The following is a 21,520-nucleotide window of genomic DNA, read 5'->3' as shown; positions in this document are numbered from 1 at the left end:
AGAACCAAATTGTATGAGCTAGACACCGTGTTCCAATGCTTACAGCATATGGAAATAAATATGGTGTATTTTATCTACACATTAAAGAATATATACGTTTAGCAAAAAGTGCCTGCTTTTTTTCTGCTATTTGCTAAATCACTAAAGCAGATTTGCAGAGAGATATAACGGGTCCCAAAAAAAAACCAAATTAACCAGCTAATAATTTTATTACAATATGAATATCTCAGTCTGATGCTTTGCGCAGATTAATATATGCAAAACATATGCTTAATTATAACCCCATGTAATATTGAGACAGATTCATTTGCAGATAAAGCATGTGTCTGTTCATGGCTTTCTCCTGCCATGGTGCAGATGATCACGATCTTCTTCAGGACCATCAAGGACTTTACGAGCCTGCACTCTCAAAGGTTCTCTTTGAAATTGTTGCTGGAACCTCCGATTGGAATGATGCAGGTGGTCTCTGTCCTCTTCAGCTGTAAGAAACAATAATACACATACACAATAATATCATTTATTGTTGTATGATTTTTCAAAGTAAAACCACATGGAACTACAGATCTTAACATCTTACTGCCAATGAAGGATTTGTTTTTATACCCTACTTACACAGGTGAGGAGGGAGGTCATGGACAGAGGAAGATTTCTAATAATAGAATCACAAGGAACACATCCTACTGATTGTATGTTATGTCCCATGTGCTGATTTTTCTATATATTTTTTTAGCTACACTTAAGCCAGCCATAGATGATCCAAAAATCAGCTTGTTAAGCAAGACCCAGCTGAATTTCGACCAATCTATAGGCAGGCTGATTGTACTTTAGTGGATCTATCGATCAACTTCAGTACAACCAGCCTGTCGGATTCTTTTGGTGTGATCGCTCCAGACAGTGATCATTGTGTTTTGCTAGTGGGGAAGGCTTCAAACCTCAAAATACAAAAGCTCTGCAGAAGCGATCCATCAACATTGACTGTGTTTAAGGAGGAATCAATTATTTATTTATTTATTTTTTTTCAACAAAGAAGATTGTATAATGTAAGGCCTGTCTTAGGGTACTTTCACACGGGCGGTCCGTAGGTCTGTTTTTCATCCCAATTTTTTTTGCGGATAAAAAACTGACATAATGCATGTCAATGGGATTGCGGATGGTCATCCGCTGACATCCGCAATCCCATTGACATGGGATTGCTGATGGTCATCCGCTGACATCTGATTTGTGTCCTTTCCGATCAGTTCCATTTTTTGGAATGGAAGAGAACCCTATTTTTCTTCCGTTTTAAAAAAACGGAACGGACGCAAAAACGGATGTCAGCAGTGTCATCCACTGACATCTGCAATCCCATTGACATACATTATTTCCGTTTATCATCCGCAAACAGATGGGATGATAAACGGACATACGGACCAGATGACACAAGTGTCATCCGTGTCCGTAAAAAGAAAAAAAAAATTGTCGGAGCGGATTAAAAAACGGTTAAAAATTGTCTACCCCCGCATCCCAACAGCATGCGCTATACTAATCCCAACTACTTTGGGGTTTTTTTACTCAAGAAAACTTATCTGTTTCATCTAACTAGCATTTGCTGATTTCTTTATAAGAAAGGGTGAATATGTGGGACATATCAAGACTATTGTAATTGTCAACAAAGCTTTGTAATTTAATTCCTGGCGCACAGTGGGTGGTGGGCAAACTTTGGTAAAAAGGCGTTCCCAACAATATTAAGGGAGGTTTTCACAAGCTAAAAACGAATGGTTGATCTTTTTAATATAAATTGTCTGTAGTCTTGTAATATGATTTCTCTTTTGTAATCTTTTTAAATTTAAGTTAGGCTGATTTTCTTACCTTGGTGTTTTATGGGTGAATCTATGGCCACAGCAATATCATCTATTACTGGAGGTTCAATAGCCAACAAGCCCAGTTCACTGAAAATAGAGAAAATTATTTTTTCAAGACCAAGTGTATGCACATATGAAAATACATAGCTTCAAACCTAATTACTTTACATTTAAAACTGTTTTTACCCCAAATCTCCATTTTCTCATGTAGAGCAACAAACCAAAATAATCTTAAACACCTAACAATTTAGGCTTTAATTCCTTGTCATATGACCACATTCCTACGACTTTGCAGTGATCTCCAACAGCAAGAAGCTGGTTTAAACCCCAGGCAACATAGACATATGGATGCCACAGCTGCCTTGTAAGAACTAGAAGGGGGGCGTACAATGACTAGTCTTCATTTCCAGAGTCTGCTGTCCTACGCAATTTGGGGCAACTTTGAGGCTGTGTTTTGCAGTACACAACAAGGTTTGCAAATAGTAGATACAATAGTTTTTTTTTTTTAATTACTCCATTCATTTTACATATTTAAAGTGATTTCATATTTAAGATATTACCTTTTAAGAAAAACGGTGGTCAAAAAACATTTCTAATGGCAGAATAACAGTTTCTGAAGCTGGGAAGGCTGCTGATATGAACATTAACCAATCTCCTACATCTAGAAACATAAGTTGTTTTGTTTGTGCCTGCTCCACTTTAACGTAAATGGGGGTCAGTAGGAACTATGTTGTATGGGTGAGCCTACCCTAACCATTACATCTTTTTAACTGACAAAAAGAACAGGAACTAAAGCAATGTTATGAGAATTCTGTAGAGTTTAACAGTGCAAAGTTGTTTTTTTTTTTTTTTTTTTTTTAAATAAAAGGTCAGTTCATACAAAGAGATATTCCAGTTTTTGGTAGACATAAGACAGTTAATAGAACTATATGAAGCTTGACAATTTCTAAATTTTACTCTTATTTTTGGAATGTCTGCACTTGAGTTCCTGGGTTTGCATACCTGTTGTGGCTAATATGAGGGAGTAATACTCAAGCATGGATCTATGGCTGAATATCTTAATTTTGAGTATCCAGGGGGAAAAAAAGGAGGTGATGACCTGACGTACAATTAAACACTTTCAAGTATACAGGCCATTTAATATAGTTATACTTTATTATCATGAAACCTTGTGAACAGTAAATGCACTCTTCACAATGCTTTTTCTGGTAGATAAAACAGAACATAAATGTGGCAATTAGGCATGCAATTATATTATTGCAGATTAGTGCATTTAATAATGACGTGTGCACTGCCTCCTCATTGCTGAGTTTTATTCTTATCCAGCAATGACCAACGACTACCAACAGAAGTTACAAAGTAGTGACAGCCTATTTCTGGCTCTGTATTGAAGTCTTAATTACAGATTTTTATATGTGTCCCTACACCTTCGTAGGGACTTCTGATAAACTTGGATCCCCCACTCTTGCACAGGCAGGCACATCGATTTTTCACAAGCACCCAGAGTCAGAGAACAGCCCGTGACTTTGTTTTTTGTAATTATTGAGGGATAATAACTTGGATAGGAACGGGAGGTTATGGGAGGCCCATTTGACTTCAGCAAAACTTTTAACAACTTCAGGGACATCTTCTTATATACAGTCTACAGTATATACAGTCTATATACATAGTTAGTCAGGTTGAAAAAAGACACAAGTCCATCGGGTTCAACCAAAAAGCTCCTGCACACCCTTGCTTTCTCCAGCTAAATCAGTGTAGAATAATCTGACAGGCTTCCAGTCAGATTTTATCAAAAGCCCTTTACAGGCAGGAACTCAAAGCCCCTAGTGTAGCAAAAAGTGAAACAGCTTGTCACTGCTCCCAGCACCACCTCTTCAGGCACTGCCAACCCACCTGGCTGCAGCTGCCCATTTAACTGGCCCTCCAGGCTAACTCTCCACATCAGTCCTCCGGACTTGCTCTTCACCAGCCTACCTAGCTGACTCTCAGGAGATCTCTCAGGGAAGGATGAAGACCTAAGCACACCGCTGTCTTCAGGGAGACTGGCTACATGTGCCAGTTTCCCCCACTTGTCAGTATTAAAGAGAGAAAGTTTGATTTATGATTGTTAATCTGTTCCATTACTTTTGGTCCCTTAAAAAGTGGGAGACACATATACAAACTGTTGTAATTCCTACACCGTTCACCTGATTTGGATTTAAAAACCCTCAAATTAAAGCTGAAAGTCTGCAGTTAAAGCACATCTTGTTTGTTTCATTTCAAATCCATTGTGGTGGTGTATAGAGCCAAAAAGATTAGAATTGTGTTGATGTCCCAATATTTATGGACCTGACTGTATATATACAAAGTATTTAATGTATATGTGTGTGTGTGAATCTTATTAGACTATTGGACTTTTTATATATATTTTTGTTTCTGACCTCATTCCAAACATTTGTAAAAAAAATATATATTTTTCGAGTTTCGTAGGAATGGTGCATTGTTTTTAAAAATATATTTGGGGGGTTTAAAATGTTTGGTTTCTAAAATATTTTAGCTTAAACTGCTGGCTCCCAAGGTGGACCATGGCTGTTATCAGTTTGAGGAGTCTCTCCAGGCCTGGAAAGAGGTATTCGTAACTGAGGTAATTGTAGGCCCTTATTTATAAGGTATCCAAGGTAGCCTAGATTCCTTCAGAGCTCATGCGCCGGTGACGCCATCGGCTGCATGTACAGTAAATGTCTATTAAATGGTGCACGTTTAGGAGAGACTTACAGTACCTAAAGGTAATAATGTCAATGAATGTGCCTAAAAAGTTATATCCCTTGCGCCACTAAAAGATTAAATTGTGAACTAAACAGTGATCTTCTATATAAAGGTGAGAAAATGCAGCAGCTGAGGACAATAAGATAAATGAAAAGATAATTAGCCTCTCATAGAGGGGCTACCTTCAGTGGTTGCCCTAAAAAAATTGTACATGGATACTCAATGCAACACAATAAAAAATGCATAAATTCATATAAAGTGCATAAATAAACAGTGATAATAATAAAAGTGCTCCCTGTCTATGAAAATTAATACAATATGAATAAAGTATGCTGAATAAACAAGTATTATAATTAGTGATAAATAAGTCTGTGATAACGACAAATGACAAGTCCAAAGCAGGCTTGATAAGGTATCTTGTGCAAAATGGAAAAACAGTTCTGTGCAAAGTAAAGTGCAGGTGCTAAAAGTAATCTTCCCCGCCAGCCATGTAATGGCTAGACTTCACCGACCAAAAGAATCCAAAAGGTGGTTATGAATGGGCCACTCACCAAATGTTGTTGGTCTTGGCTGCTGTATAGCATCAAGACCATGCAGCGCTTAGGTGGTCACCATGACCAGGAATAGTAACTGTTGTCCAGTGTAGTCACTCCGACCAGGGACAGCAATCTGTGTGTAATCTCTCTAGCTCTCCTTGTTCACAGCACGGGTAAAGGACAAAAGGAAGAAAAAAGCTCCGGATAGTGTAGTAAAATAAGTTTTCATTTCCCATCCATGGGTTAATAATACTCCGCAATGGTGACAAAAGTTTAAAACGTTTGTGTGACTAGCCACGAACTGGAGATGAAGTGGACGGCGGTGTAGCTTCCGGCTTGCATTCCACTCTCTCCACGTGACGTCACTACATTTGGTCCATTTTACGCGTTTTGTCAGCACACTGACGTCTTCAGAGATCAGAGAGCCTTATTATAGGCTTACCTATAGTTAAAAGTCAGACATGGGAGTTTACTCCCACTTAGGCTGCCATACTGCATATTTGTGGCTAACGAGTCTCTTTTACTAAACAGAAAAGTGTCAATTGCCATAGTCATTCACATAAATCATATATATCATGCCATTTTTATTTTTTTAATTCTCTAAGTACCTAATTCCTGTAGTGCTGTTGTGTGGTCACATAATATTTCCCTGTTCTTTGGCATCTGCAGGGAAAGATCCTTGGGAGGTGCTTCTATTGCTACACTATGAGTGATTCTGCACAGCCCTGATTGGTGTTGTGCCAGTCACATGACTAACAAAACAGTTTCAGAAGACCAAATGAAATAAAAATATAAAAAACTGTTTTAGAGCCCCCTATGCATCTTTATTGAACATCAAATGTGTATTTTTATGCATTAACATGTTGGAGGCAGAGTCAGAGATGATTGACACTAGCTTTAATTCTGTTTAGACAGCATCTAGATCTGTTGCTCTTTTTTCTTTTACAGGTATTAGCAATTCGATTTAATATATTTAATTCTGATTTATATAAAACTTAAGCTTTTTTGTGATTTTCTAAGTGAATGTAATCAATCAGCATACTATACCCCACCCCCACAGTGTTTAGCAATAGGACATGAGGAAAGGAGGGTAGTGTCATTTACCAATGTCTATACACCCACATCTGTGACTCTATAGTCATGTGGGCCGTGCAGAAGCCTACGTTTCAGTTCCCAAGGGAATTGAAATGGAAGCATGCTCAGTTGAGGACACCAGCTGGTCCAAACAATCTCTGGCTGCAGTGGGTACACAGAGATGATCAGAGGGACAGCTGAAGGCAGGATCAACCAGGTATATTTCACTCTACACAAAACAAATGCTTTAGTAGCTTTGTGAGTATGCACACTCTGTTATATAGCATATAATGAGAGTCTAACCACTTAAGCCCAGGAAGATTTTACCCCCTTCCTGACCAGGGGGTATTTTGCGATTCGGCACTGCGTGACTTTAACGGACAATTGCGCGGTCGTGCAACGCTGTACCTAAACGAATTTGATGTCCTTTTTTTCCCACAAACAGAGCTTTCTTTTGGTGGTATTTGATCACCTGTGCGATTTTTTGATCATGCGCTATAAACAAAAAAAGAGCGTCAATTTTGCAAAAATAACAATATTTTTCAAATTTTTTTACATGAAATTCCCCCCCCAAAAAATGTAAAAATCAAAATGTTAACATTTTCGGCCAATTTGTTTTATGCTACCTATGTTTGGTAAAAAAAATCACAAAAAGCGTATTTTGATTGGTTTGCGCAAAAGTTATCGCGTTTATAACAAAGGGAAAGATTTTTGTCATTTTTGTTGTTTTTTTTTTAACGCGTAATGGCGGCGACCTGCGATTTTTTTTTTTGCGGTACTGCGACATTGGGGCGGACAGATCGGACCCTTGACTGACATTTTTGACACTTTTGGGGTTACCAGTGACATTTCTACAGTAATCAGTGCTATAAATATGCACTGTTACTGTAAAATTACACTGGCAGTGAAGGGGTTAACTGTATTTGAGAAGGAGGGGCTGTGTATGTCCCTAGGGGCATGATTCTAACTATTGTTATTGGCTGTGGCTTGAGGTGTAGGAACAGTGATCAACGGTCCTACATAGTAGAACCGTGTGATCATTGTTTCTACACAGGGGAGAATGACAGGCGGCTTGTTTACACTAGCCGCCTGCCTTTCTCCCTCTGCAGCGACGATCGCCGAGTGACCGGCGGACATCGGGTCCACCGGTCACACGCGCGGGGAGTCCGTGACCGAGCGGGAGTGCGCCGCCGGCGGCGCGCGCTCACTCGCTCCCCAGAGCCTCACAGGCTAGTGACGTATATATATGTCACTTTGCCTGTGAGGGGCTGACCGCCGCAGTATATGTACTTGCGGCGGTCGGCAAGTGGTTAATGACATTTTAAGAAAAAAAAATCTATATATTATGGGGTAAATAATAAGGACTGTCTCAGGTGTTATTCAGGATTAATATGCCACTTACATTTCACGCTTCATTGCTCTTTGCCTCTCTTCCTCTTTTGTCAGAGCCTAGAATGGAAAAACATTACTTTTATGGATGAATTATTGCTGATTAACTAAACCTTGTCCAGTGTGCAGTTAAAATGTTGCATTATGTTTTTCTGCTAGGTTACCAAGTTTTATTTTATTTCAATGCTTTTGTGCTGATGGACTAGCATTAGCATATTAGGAGTGTAAAATGAAACCAGAACAAATAAACCTATAGTAATAATTTTATTTTATAAAGAATAATTAGGGAGATGAGCTTTTTATGTTTGGATAAAAAGTCTTACCTTAGTCTTTCCTGGTGTTATTACCATAATGAATAGAACACCAACACAGCAAATCAATGGAATCCTAAAACAGACGTAACAAAAGTTAGAACACTCATCTACATAGACTAGGGCTTCTTATGTTAATAAGCTATAGCTGTGGTGCTGCATGCCACCCGGTGCTTGCACTCAAATTGTTGTTGCCACACTAGTCCCTGAAGATGTACATTTCCAGGCCAGGCATTCTCCCCAATCATGGTGGGCTACTTACTGTCTTTCAGAGAGAGAGGGAGGTTGCACAATGCAATGACAAGCAGCATTGTTATATAAAACCATGGAAAAGTTTTCGTTAAATCTGATTCCAGCAGGGGGGATTACATAAAATTGAGGTAAACTAATGAGCCTTTCTAACTTTGGCACCTTGGTATTTTTAGGTATAATTAGCAATAAGCTGGCTATTTATTTTGCTAAAGCTGTTCGATTATTTTCTTTTACCCTTTTACTGCCACTAATGTAACAATTACAGAGACTAAGAGGATGCAAACAAAGCCCTAAAATCCCAAATTATAACGGACTCTGGAACATTTTGCATTTTCATTTGGAAATCAAGGTCCCAGAGTCTGGAGGAAGAGTGGGGAGGTACAGAATCCAAGTTGCATGAGGTCCAGTGTAAAGTTCCCAGTTAGTAATGCTTTGGGGAGCCATGCCATCTGCTGGTGTTGGTCCACTGTGTTTTACCAAGTCCAAAGTCAGCGCAACCCTCTAGCAGGAAATTCTTCATGCTTCCCTCTGCTGACCAGTATATATAATAATATGATAATAATATAATAATAATCAGGGCTTTTTTTCAGCAGGAACGCGGGGGAATGCAGTTCTGGCACCTCCAGTCTGAATGTATGCAATGGCAAAGGGGTGCTGGGGTCAGTGGGGTGAGATGAATGGCCTAATGATGCTGGCTGCCGGGGGATCTATTGTTGCTGGGGTGAATCTATTGTTGCTGGATGGCATTTTGTTGTGGGGGGGGGGTATTGTTGCAGTGGAGGATTTATTGCTGCTTTGGGAACTATTGTTGCAGTGGAGGATTTATTGGTGAGGGGGGCTATTGTTGTTGGGGGTCTATTGTTGCTGATTGCAGGGGATCTATTTTACTGTTTTTTCTATTGTTGCAGGGGAAGATTTATTGTTGCTGGGGGATCTATTGTTGGGGGTCTATTGTTGCTGATTGCAGGGGATCTATTTTACTGTTTTTTCTATTGTTGCAGGGGAATCTATTGTTTGGGGGGGGGGGGGTCTATTGTTGCTGATTGCAGGGAATCTATTTTACTGTTTTTTCTATTGTTGCAGGGGAAGATTTATTGTTGCTGGGGGATCTATTGTTGGGGGTCTATTGTTTCTAAGTCCAGGGGATCTATGTTACTGCTTTTTTAGTTATCATTAACAAATTCTATACAAATTACCTAGAGCCACAACATGATACTTGGTTCTGTATTCTCTAAAAGGGGGGGGGGGGGTACTGGGGGGTAGGTAGAGGGTGGAACCAAAGGACAGCGCTCGGAGGTGGGTAGGGGCGGAGTCAAGGGGTGACTCAGAAGAGGGCAGTACCTGCACCTATTCTCTGAGAAAAAAAGCCCTGATAATAATAATAATATAAGATAATATGTATCGCAAAAAGGTGCTCAGATTTTCTAAATTCACTAGTCCCTCTTTCTTTATCGTAAAGGAATGATAACGTGCATCATCAAAGAAAGAGTGCTCCCAAAAGCAGTCACCACAAGCGATTAAATGAGCTCCTTAACAGCTGCTCTGATCCCACAAAGAGAACGTCGGACACCTTGTTGCATAGCAGCCAGGGAGGGGCCTCACACGTGACATTATTGCGCAAGTCGGTGCACAATCATGTTGGAACAATAAGGGGCCATCCCCAAACTGTTCCCACAAAGATGGGAGCATGAAATTGTCCAAAATGTCTTGGTATGTTGGCGCCTTAAGAGTTCCCTTCACTGGAGCTAAGGGGCCTAGCCCAACCCCTGAAAAACAACCCCTCATCATAATCCCCCCTCCACCAAGTGATGTGCGCCAATGCACAAAGCAAGGTCCATAAAGACATGGATGAGCGAGTTTTCAGTGGAGGAACTTGACTGGCCTGCACAGAGTCCTGACCTCAACCCAATAGAACACCTTTGGGATGAATTAGAGCAGGGATTTTGAGCTAGGCCTTCTCATCCACATCAGTGCCTGACCTCCCAAATGTTCTTCTAGAATAATGGTCAAACATTCCCATAGACACACTCCTAAACCTTATGGACAGCCTTCCCAGAAGAGTTGAAGCTGTTATAGCTGCAAAGGATGGGCCAACTCAATATTGAACCCTATGGACTACGGGGGATGCCATTAAAGCTCATGTGTGTGTAAAGGCAGGCGTCCCAATACTTTTGGTTATATAGTGTATGTCAATTTAGGATGAGTTCATCATATATTTAATGCACTTGTATTGTGTCTCTAAAGTGATTTATAAGGTAACTTATACCTAGCACAAGGATAGTGCACTTTCTATGGTTGCAGCTTGTGCACTAATCCTGCCATAAATTATTCCTTTTATGTGAAAGCAATTAAGAGAAAAAAGGAATTTGTATTCAGAGGCCATGGCATGTTTAGTTGTAAAGGCAGAAGGTGTTTTATCTATCTATTCTATGCACTAAGATAAAAATCCTTCAGTGTGCAGTAGCTCCCCGCAGCCCCCCTAATACTTACCTGAGCTGCAATCTTGATCCAGAGATGTGCATCGGCTGTTCGGTACTCTCTCCTGATTGGCTGAGCCACAGCAGCAGCGCCAATGGACACACAGAGCTTCGGCTGGGCTCAGGTGCCCCCAGAGCAAGCTGCCTGTTGTGGGGGCACTCGGCAGAAGGGAGGGGCCAGAAGCGCTGACAAGGGACCCGAGAAGAGGAGGATTGGGGCTGCTCTGTGCAAGACCACTGCACAGAGCACGTAAATATAACATATTTGTTATTTTTAAATAAAAAAAAATGAGACTTAGTAACCCTTTATTAAAGTGATACTAGTTTTCCCCTTATAATTTCATGTTGATATGTTCTCTTGAAATTTTATTGAAACAGAAAATGTAAAAATAATCTTGCCCAGCAGATGTCCTATGGGATATTACATTTTGGTCTCAAAAGAAGACGTCACTCCTCTTAGCAAACCTGAGAGCCAGCTTGCAGGTTTTTACTCCTCTGGGTCCCTTTCCACACAATTCAGCAAAATTGTCAGGGGTCAGACTCAGAGACCAGTAGCTATAGCAGTAAAGAGGCTCCCACTGACAACCTGAATAAGTACAGAAGGAGGTCATCTTGGTGGATGACATGGACTCACCCAAGGTGGAAGGTATAAGCCAGTGCTCAACAGAGCTCCTAATGGTGGAGATGGGCATTGCTGCATGTTAATACCAGGTTGTGGTCCTCAGGATCACCCCACCAGAAGGTGAGGATGCCGGGGCCAGTGGCAAATACAGCACGTAGAGGTTAGGGAGAAGCATAGTCAGTAACAAGTGGTTCCAGGTTGGGATCAAACCTAAGCGCAGCTGAGGAACAAGCCAAAGGTCAGTAACGAGGTGTAGCGAAGACAAGAATAACAGCAGCAGTGACGAGAGCGAGATGTTGGCTGGAGAGAGCCCTATAATCTGGCAAACAGGAATTGCAAAGGCATGGCTAAAGTAGAAAGTTTATGGGAGGTGCAAAAGCTTCAAGAGAAACAAGGTTCAAGGAATTGTCCAGGCTGATGTCCAGCATCCCAGGTGGCTCAGTAAGAAGAGAGACCAGCAGACACAGCAGAGTTTGCAGATTCAGACCTGGGTCCTGAGAAAAGTTCTGGAGCTTCACACAACTTCCAAAGGATAAAATCCACACAGGCATAGTTGCACTACCCAGGATCCTCCCTCTAACATGTTTTCCCCCTTACTGGGGCCCTAATCATAAAGACATGCTTGGGCTCTGTTGATAAGGCTATATGATTAGGTTCCAGTAGGAGGCAAAACATGTTACAGGGAGTAACCTTGATGGAATGTGGTGTGCTGCTTCAGAATATTATTAAAATTAGGTGTTGGTAATTTTCTCTTCTTATTTTGGTTAGAATTATGGTCACTGCATTGTGAGCTAACTGTAGACATGTGGTAGTACTACGTCGCAAGCCTGTGAGGGTCTAGGGAGCTCCCGCGCGCCGCCGGAGGCACGCTCCCGCTCCCCTGCGGTCACGGACCCCGCCGCAATTGTGACCAGCGGACCCGATGTCCGCCGGTCACTCGGCGATCATCAGTGCAGAGGGAGAAAGGCAGGCGGCTGATGTAAACAAGCCGCCTGTCATTCTCCCCTGTGTAGGAATGGTGATTATACGGTTCTACTATGTCGGACCGTTGATCACTGTTCCTACACCTCAAGCCACAGCCAATCACAGTTAGAATCGCGCCCCTAGGGACACACATAACCCCTCCCTCTCAAAAAAAGTTAATCCCTTTACTGCCAGTGTACTTTTACAGTAAAAGTGCATATGTATAGCACAGATTACTGTAGAAATGTCACTGGTAACCCCAAAAGTGTCAAAAATGTCAGTCAAGGGTCCGATCTGTCCGCCACAATGTTGCAGTACCACAAAAAAAATCGCAGATCGCCGCCATTACGCGTTAAAAAAAAAACAACAAAAATAACAAAAATCTTTCCCTTTGTTAGTAAACGCGATAACTTTTGCTCAAACCAATCAAAATACGCTTTTTGCGATTTTTTTTTTTTTACCAAACATATGTAGCATAAATCAAATTGCCCGAAAATGTTACAAAATTTTGATTTTTAAATTTTTTTTGGGGAATTTCATATAAAAAAATGTAAAAAATATTGTTATTTTTGCAAAATTGACGCTCTTTTTTTGTTTATAGCGCGTGATCAAAAAATCGCACAGGTGATCAAATACCACTAAAAGAAAGCTCTGTTTGTGGGAAAAAAAGGACGTCAAATTCGTTTAGGTACAGCGTCCGTTAAAGTCACGCAGTGCCGAATCGCAAAAAAAACCCTGGTCGGAATGGGGGTAAAATCTTCCGGGGCTTAAGTGGTTAAAGTATATTTTTTAGTAAAGCCTAAAAAAAAGCCATGGATTCAGAAAAAAACCCAAAAAACTGAAAACATCTAATTATATTATTGTGATATACTGTATACATGGTGAACACCTATACAGCAATTATTGGTGATATTTACCAACATTCTACAATCCAGTAGAGAGCAAATGTAGGAATTTGTGTAAAATCAGCACATTGTACAATTTAATAATAAACCTTGCCATGCACAGGGAGGCAGTTCAGACAAATGGTATGGGGCCTGTCCATTCTTTAACCGCTTGCTGACCGCTGCAAGTAGATTTACTGAGGCGGTCAGCCCCTGCCAGGCAGAGTGACGTTAATTAACGTCACTAGCCTGGGAGGGTCTGGGGAGCGAGCGCGCGCGCGCCCCCGCGCGGTCACGGACCCCCCCGCGCGTGTGACCAGCGGACCCGATGTCCGCCGGTCACTCGGCGATCGTCGGGGGAGAGGGAGAATGTCAGGCAGCTTGTGTAAACAAGCCACCTGTCATTCTCCTCGGTGTAAAGACACTGATCACACGGATCTACTCTGTAGATCCGTTGATCAGTGTCCTTACAGCTCAAGCCACAGCCAATCACAGTAGAAAGCACGCCCCTAGGGACACACACAGCCCCTCCCTCCCAAATAAAGTTAACCCCTTCACTACCAGTGTATTTTTACAGTAACAGTGCATATGTATAGCACTGATTACTGTAGAAATGTCACTGGTAACCCCAAAAATGTCAGTCAAGGGTCCGATCTATCCGCCGCAATGTCGCAGTACCGCAAAAAAATCACAGATCGCCGCCATTACGCGTTAAAAAACAACAACAAAAATGACAAAAATCTTTCCCTTTGTTAGTAAACGCGATAACTTTTGTGCAAACCAATAAAAATACGCTTTTTGCGATTTTTTTTTTTTACCAAACATAGGTAGGATAAAACAAATTGGCCGAAAATGTTAAAAAATTTTGATTTTTAAATTTTTTTTGGGGGGGAATTTCATATAAAAAAATGTGAAAAATATTGCTATTTTTGCAAAATTGTCGCTCTTTTTTTGTTTATAGCGCATGATCAAAAAATCCCACAGGTGATCAAATACCACCAAAAGAAAGCTCTGTTTGTGGGAAAAAAAGGACGTCAAATTCCTTTAGGTACAGCGTCGCACGACCGCGCAATTGTCCGTTAAAGTCACGCAGTGCCGAATCGCAAAATACCGCCTGGTCTTTTAGCAGGAAAATCCTCCGGGGCTTAAGTGGTTAAATAATCATTAAAGCCGCAAGCTATAATCCCAGCAGGAACCCTTGTTCTTATTGATTTTTTTTTTTCTGAAAAGATTACTAATTATATGTAACTACATGTAATCTAGCATGCTGATACAGACCATGTATAAATATGCTGCATGGTTTGATGAACGTTCTGGCCTATAAAAGTTGCTAAGCATGAGTCATCTGTAACAGATCTGCAATTCTGTGTGGCAGAGAGGTCACAAGGAAGACCCTTATGTTACAATAATTAATACATTTTATCCTTGCAGAATCAATATACTCTATTTTCTAACACTAAGGTATTAATAGATATACCATATTCATGTGATGCCAGCAAAGTAGTCTAAACATGATTGTATAATTTTACGTCTGATTGATAAAAGATAAGATAAATCTAAAAATATGGACACAGAGATGTTGTACACTGTTGAGGTTTTATTTGTAAAGCAGACACCCCTATCAATCTTCACAGAAAGGGGAATATTCTTTTCTTACCCCGCTCTAAAAATCTATTAAAAATCTATAGACTGTAGATAATTGCTTTATGTTTGGGGACTGGTGGCGATATTTTAACCACTTTAAGACCGGAGGGATTTGCCCCCTTAATGACCAGGCCACTTTTTTCAACTTGGCACTGCATGAATTTAACTGACGATTGCGCAGTCGTGCGTCGCTGTACCCAAACAAAATTTATGTTCCTTTTTTTCCCACAAATAGAAATATCTTTTGGTGGTATTTGATCACCTGTGCGATTTTTATTTTTTGTGCTATACACAAAAAAAGTGCGACAATTCTGAAAAAAAATCTATATTTTTCCCATTCTGCTATATAACATTCCCCCCACAAAAAAAAAACATAAAAATTTAAATTTTTTAACATTTTAGGCAAATGTGTTTTCTGCTACATATTTTTGGTAAAAAAAATCGCAATAAGCGTATTTTGATTGGTTTGCGCAAATGTTATTGCGTCTACTAACTACGGGAAAAATGTATATAATTTTTATTGTTTTTTTTTTTTACTAGTAATGGCGGCGATCTGCGATTGTTTGCAGGACTACGACATTGCGGCGGACAGATCGGACCCCTGGCTGACATTTTTGACACTTTTGGGGGGAACCAGTGACATTACTACAGTAAACAGTGCTAAAAATATGCACTGTTACTGTAATAATGACACTGGCAGGGGAGGGGTTAACATTGTGGGTGATCAAGGGGTTAAATGTGATTCTAACTGTGGGGGGGCGTGGCTTCTGAAATGACCATAGAGACCTGTAATCCTATATAGAAGGATCACAGGGGCTCTGTGATCATTCCAGGGAGAAGAACAGTCAGCTGAGTTTACAACAGCTGACCATTCTTCTCTCAGCGAGGAACGATCGCGGGTGTCAGGTGGCAATTGGAGCTGCCTGACCGCTGCATCGGCTTTCCCACGGACGAGCGCGGGTGGGAGCGGGCCGGTGGCAGCGCGCGCTCACCCCCTAACCTCCTGCTCGTGACCGACGTATAGTTACGGCGGTACGCGCAGGAGCGGCTGACGCCTGCAGTACAACTGCGGCGGGCGGTCATAAAGTGGTTAAGAGCAGTGTTGCCAACCGCCCGTAGATTTACGGACAGCCCGTAAAATCAGGGCACTTTTCTCCTGCCCGTAAATGCCCGTAGCAGGAGAAAAGTGCCAGTAAATCTACGGCGGCGTGCGGCGCGCAGTTCCGGACTCCGGAGATTCCCGAGTTCTCTCGGACTCGCTGAGAAGAGATGCAGGCTCGCACTGCGCCTGCGCCCGCCCCTGCCTCCGCCCCCGCCGTCATTCAAGTCTTCCCGCCGGCCGCCCGCCAGGCGCCACTGCGACTGCGCCAGTGACAGACTGACAGTGTGGAGTGTGGACTTGGAGTGGACTGGACAGACTAGAAGATGCTGCTGGACGCACGGATCACGGATGGTCTCCAGTCCAGAGTCCCTTGTGAGTTGCTATTGCTAGCTGCCTGTATATACCGTATAAGAGCCTGTAAATCCTGGCTCTTTTCCTCCTCCACCTGTCACTATGCTGCTCCCTGTGAGCTGATGACACGGCTCCCTTGCTGTGGCTGACATTCCTGTTTTTATATGTAAGTGGATGCTTATTTTATATTAAATAGTCTGCCTGGTGGCTGACATCTTTCTGCACTCCTGAGGCTGGACATTCCCAAGGTGGTTTTTGTGGATGCTGCGTCTAACGTATGGCTGACCAAAAGAAAAGAACCTCTACAAGTTTTTTTTTTTCCCCTTAAGTTTTAAAGTTTTTTCCCTATCTGTTGAACAGACATTGTAAGATTTAATGCTCCTACAGCATATAGTCATTGTGGTTCTGAACTTTACACTTGACGTCATCTGTTATTCTCATTCTACACTAGTTCACCTTTTAGCACTACAGTTTGTTTCTTTTTTCCTCTAACAAATTGCCTGCCCTAGCATGACAACACTTCTCAGTATGGTTGTCACCGTAGGGCAGAAAGTTAATGGCAGGGTTACCATGTTAACTGCTTGCTGACCATATACTGTACATATACGGTGGCAATGCGTCCAGTGTTGCCAACCGCCCGTAGATTTACGGACAGCCCGTAAAATCAGGGCACTTTTCTCCTGCCTGTAAATGCCCGTAGCAGGAGAAAAGTGCCAGTAAATCTACGGCGGTGGCACCACTGCGCCAGTGACAGTGTGGAGTGTGGACTTGGAGTGGACTGGACAGACTAGAAGATGCTGCTGGACGCACGGATCACGGATGGTGGAGTGGACAGAGCAGACTGAGCAGACTGTGACAGCAGAGGCAGAGCACGGCGGAAGAGCAGAGGAATGGTGCAGGCTCACACAGCGTCCAATCAAATTTTAGTTTGCCTAAACAAATTCTGGTCAGCATCCTTACCTTTTGCAATAATCAGTATTTGTGTTGAAATGTAAATGCTGTGTTTATTTTACAGAATGCTGGAAAATCATTTCAATTGAACCCGCTTTCCTAGTCAGCGGTGTTCATGCGTTCTTGTATACTACAAACAATAGAGCGGAACTCCAACCAAACAAAGCATTGTAAATAGATTTTCCATCCGCCATACTGTATATAGTCTGTAGGGTGACACCACTAGTCTGAGCCTGCAACTCTCCCTATCACCTCCCCACCTCCAGTCCATAACATTGTCCTCCCTTTCCTTTCCTTTACCTGTAAGCTTATTAACCACCTCTCCTGATGCCTGAAACATGTTGTGGTGACATCATTGTGAAATGCAATACACAATCTCAGCCTAATCAAGTTCTGCATAGTTATAAAAAGCAGCATTTCTGATAGATATTATACATTTTTGAATATTCCTTCATAATATTTACAGGGGGCCAGCAGAGGGTGGTGTTTGGAGATTTAGGTGGGCATAACCAAATTTGCCCATCGTTATAAGGATATCTGACCACCTCCTGTACCATGTCCGCAGTCTCTGACCACCTCCTGTACCATGTCCGCAGTCTCTGACCACCTCCTGTACCATGTCAGCAGTCTCTGACCACCTCCTGTACCATGTCCGCAGTCTCTCACCACCTCCTGTACCATGTCCGCAGTCTCTCACCACCTCCTGTACCATGTCCGCAGTCTCTGACCACCTCCTGTACCATGTCCGCAGTCTCTGACCACCTCCTGTACCATGTCCGCAGTCTCTGACCACCTCCTGTACCATGTCCGCAGTCTCTGACCATCTCTTGTCTTTTATCATGTCTGCAGGGGAGTCTGCAGAGGAGTCAAGAGTGAGAGCGCCGCCGGGATAGGGGTCACAGGAGAAGTCAGATGTGTGGGGCCTGCAAAGTGGAGACCAGAACCGTCTGACTGAGCCCTGCACAGTGCACCTGAGAGGAGGTCAGAGACAGCGCCGACAGACCAGTCTGATGGGGGGGTCACTGATGTAAGGGGGCACTGATATAAAGATCCCTCTATATCAGTAACCCCCCCCCCCCCCATATATTAATGTATTCACTCTGTGGAAGGTGGTCTCTGGTCACTGATTGCCCCCCACATCAGAGTTCCTGGGGTTCCCCTTTACATCAGAGTCTGCAGGATTCTCCCCTTACAGTGCGAAGGAGGAACTCTGCGGACCCTGATGTAAAAGGGAACTCTGATGTAAAGGGAAATGCAGTGGACTCTGATATAAGGCGGTTTCTGGTCACCAGAGCACCCACTTAAATCAGAGTTCCCCCTTAAATCAAGATCTGCAGCATTCCTCTTTATGTCAGAGTTACACTGTAAGGGGAAATCCTCCACACTCTGATATATGGGAGAACGCTGTGCTGGCTGGGTTATATTAATCTGACCTTCATTTAAAAGGAGAAATATGGTTTTTGACTTTTGTTTAACCTAAACACATTGCTAATAGCACTATCTACATGTTTATAGTTTAAGTATTGATATTTGCACGGTTTAGCACTGAAAACAGCCTGTTTATGTACATTTTTGCCATGTCAGTAAAAAATTGGTGCCGTCCGTAAATTTTGGACGTTCTGACAGTAAATTTCCCTCCGGGGGGTTGGCAACACTGGTTAAGAGTAGGGCCATATTTTTCTTTTCCAGCCCCAGGAACCGCACCTATATTACAGTTATAATTTTTCAGTATTATTATCCTTATATTAATAAACCTATCATTCTGTAATATGTTTTCTTTATTTATGGATCTCCTTTTGAATGTTACAGATTTAAAAAAACTGTAAATTTCGGCTTGTAGCACAAAATAAAGTGAACCTTTACACTTTTAAAAATATCTCTTTTATAAAAAAAAAAAAAAAAAAAGTCCTAGACAAGTTTCCCCCTTTCCTTTATTGGCAAAAAAAGACTGTTCTATGCCACTCTTTGATTTACTTTTACTTATTGGTGCTTACCACTTTCCAATGAGAGTGCCTTTGCTGGCCACTGAGGTACTTCCACTCTGAAGTGGGCAGTATGGCTTTGCTGGGTAGCCGTAGAGACCCAGTTCTAATTAGCAAACTAACAATTAATCTGGGTACACATTGTAAGAAAATTGAAAGAAAAATTCAGTATGACAAACGATTGGTTGATTATCTATCTGATTTGTTAGCATAGTGCTTTTGACAGTCAATTACGACGTTTGTTCGGACAAAAAAACCAACAAAGGTGGAAGCTAGCAAATTTTTATCGTACATGAACACAACCTCTAATTTCTGCTCAATGTGTACAGTAATCGTATGAAAATAATTTAATTGAGAAAAAGTGCATGATCAGAAGCAAACAACGACCCGGAAAAAGGTGGCAACAAACATAGCATACACAAAAAAAGGTTTGCCTTTGTGATTGGAAAATTATTGTACAAATTGTGTCTATTTCAATTTATTTCGATTAATGGGCTGAAATCACACTACATCAAGATCGCATGTGAATCGCATAGGAACACACAACGAATTCCTGCACAATTCATTGTGTGACCCAGACCTAAAATCCTATAGATTGAAAAGGGTGAAATATAGACAAAAGTAATAGTTACCCCTTCATGGCTGCTCCTTGATGGGATGGTATCTCTTCTAGGCTGAGAAGTAACTGAAAATATATAGCTTGTCTGAGGCAAAGTTCAAAGCCCTACCCATTCTGAGAACTTTGGTCTCATCTGACGAGATTGTGTAAGAAACAATGTACACTTGTGTTTTTGTTTGGATTTTATGCATGGAAAGTAATATTACATGCATATTCTCATTACTCAAATAAAAAATATATATAATTTTTCTATAATTACATGGTTTTTTTTTTGATGGAAGAAAGTTTTATCAGAATATATCAGGTCAGCACATGCTGTTATATATTCCAGAGATAAAACTATAATCCTAACACTTTATAAGACTCTGGTCCGACAACATCTGGAGTATTCTGTCCAGTTCTGGTCACCAATCCTCAGAAAGGATGGGCTGGAACTGGAAAGAGTCCAAAGAAGGGCAACTAAGCTAATTAGGGGATTGGAGGACCTAAACTATGAGGACCGTTTACAAGTGCTCAATTTATTCTCCCTAGAGAAGAGACGCCTGAGAGGGGACATGATAGCTATTTATAAATACCCCAACGGTGATCTCAGCATAGAAAAAAACTATTCAGTCGCAAGGAGTGTAAGAGGACACGAGGCCATTCAATGCAATTAGAGGAGAAGCGATTTAACCTTAGGCTACGCAAAGGGTTTTTTACAGTAAGGGCAATAAGATTGTGGAACTCTCTTCCACAAATGGTGGTAAGTGCGGGGAGTATGGCTACTTTTAAAAGACTCTTGGATGTACATCTCCAAGAACAAAACATTCAGGGGTATGGGAAATAATACGTCCACACACACCTACACAGGTTGAACTGGATGGACTGTTGTCTTTTTTCGACCTCAACTACTATGTTAGGCCTCTTTCACACAGATCCGTGTTGCTCAGCGGGGATCGATCCGCGATCCCTGCTGAGCCGGCGGATTACAGCTCCGTCTCCGCTTGCAGAGCGGAGAGGGAGGTGTCTCAGCCCCCGCTGCCCTCTATGGGGGATAGGATGAGAGCCGACCGCCTGTCCGCTCTCATCAGATCCGATCCGATTACTGAACGGATGGAAAAATAGGGTTTCCATCCGTCCAGATTTCACGAACAGGATCGGATACGGATGGCAGCGGGTGTCAGCGGAGGTGTCTCCGCTGACACCAACTGCCCCATAGAGCTGCATGGAGGATCCGCTCAGATCCGCCTAAAAAACTGACAGGCGGATCTGATCGGATCGCCCGTGTGAAAGAGCCCTAACTATGTTATACCAGCAAGATTTACTGGAACTGGATGTTTTAACTTCAGACACAGCACCAAAAACTGATAGTGTTTTTCTTCTATCTCAGATAATCCAACAAAGCAATTGTAACGCTGAGCGCTCCGGTCCCTGCTTCTGGACCGGAGCGCTCGCGGCGTTCGTTCCAGATCCACTCACCTGTGCCCGCTCCAGCTCCCTCCTCCGCTCCCCGCTCACGTGGTTCCCGGCGCGTGCGCCCCTGCACCATAGGGCGCGCGCGCGCGCGCAGGTTGTTTGAAATTTAAGGGGCCTGTGCACCAGTAATTGGTGCCTGGTCCAAACCTCACTTCCTGTTTCCTGTGACCTGTTTCCTGTGACCTGTTTCCTGTGACCTGTTTCCTGTTTCATATATAAACCCACTCCCCCTTCCTGTCCTTGCCGGATCTTGTTGCCTTAGTGCCTTGAGAAAGCGATTTGTGTTTGCCTTGCCTGTGTATCTGACCTTCTGCCGTTGACC

General features: G+C 42.2%; 2 protein-coding genes across 2 annotated transcripts in view; both read right to left on the bottom strand.

Annotated features, from left to right (window-relative positions):
- The window catches only part of LOC309563331 (uncharacterized protein), a gene marked incomplete at its 3' end in the record, with an annotated part of 417,962 nt that overhangs the window by 360,946 nt on the left and 35,496 nt on the right, over nucleotides 1-21,520 (bottom strand). The window lies entirely within an intron of this gene.
- Nucleotides 96-19,840, bottom strand: LOC309562610 (uncharacterized protein). Its single transcript, XM_082266863.1, has 5 exons — nucleotides 19,757-19,840; nucleotides 7,909-7,972; nucleotides 7,599-7,645; nucleotides 1,849-1,928; nucleotides 96-479 (listed from the first exon to the last, which is right to left on the bottom strand). The coding sequence occupies exons 1-5, from the start codon at nucleotides 19,762-19,764 to the stop codon at nucleotides 331-333; spliced, it is 348 nt and encodes a 115-aa protein (XP_082122989.1). The 5' UTR covers nucleotides 19,765-19,840; the 3' UTR covers nucleotides 96-330.

This window comes from Pelophylax lessonae, assembly GCF_965119305.1.
Source record: "Pelophylax lessonae genome assembly, chromosome: 9".
Classification (NCBI taxonomy): Eukaryota; Metazoa; Chordata; class Amphibia; order Anura; family Ranidae; genus Pelophylax; species Pelophylax lessonae.
Note: the sequence above shows the minus strand (reverse complement) of the source record. Positions and strands in the feature narration are given on the sequence as shown.

Bases quoted from the DNA above. Each gene is read 5' to 3' on its own strand.
- LOC309562610 (XM_082266863.1), bottom strand. The intron at 1,929-7,598 runs GTAAGTGGCATA...CTCTATTTTCAG, and splicing joins AGAGCAATGAAGCGTGAAAT to TGAACTGGGCTTGTTGGCTA. The intron at 480-1,848 runs GTAAGAAAATCA...TGTTTCTTACAG, and splicing joins TTCACCCATAAAACACCAAG to CTGAAGAGGACAGAGACCAC.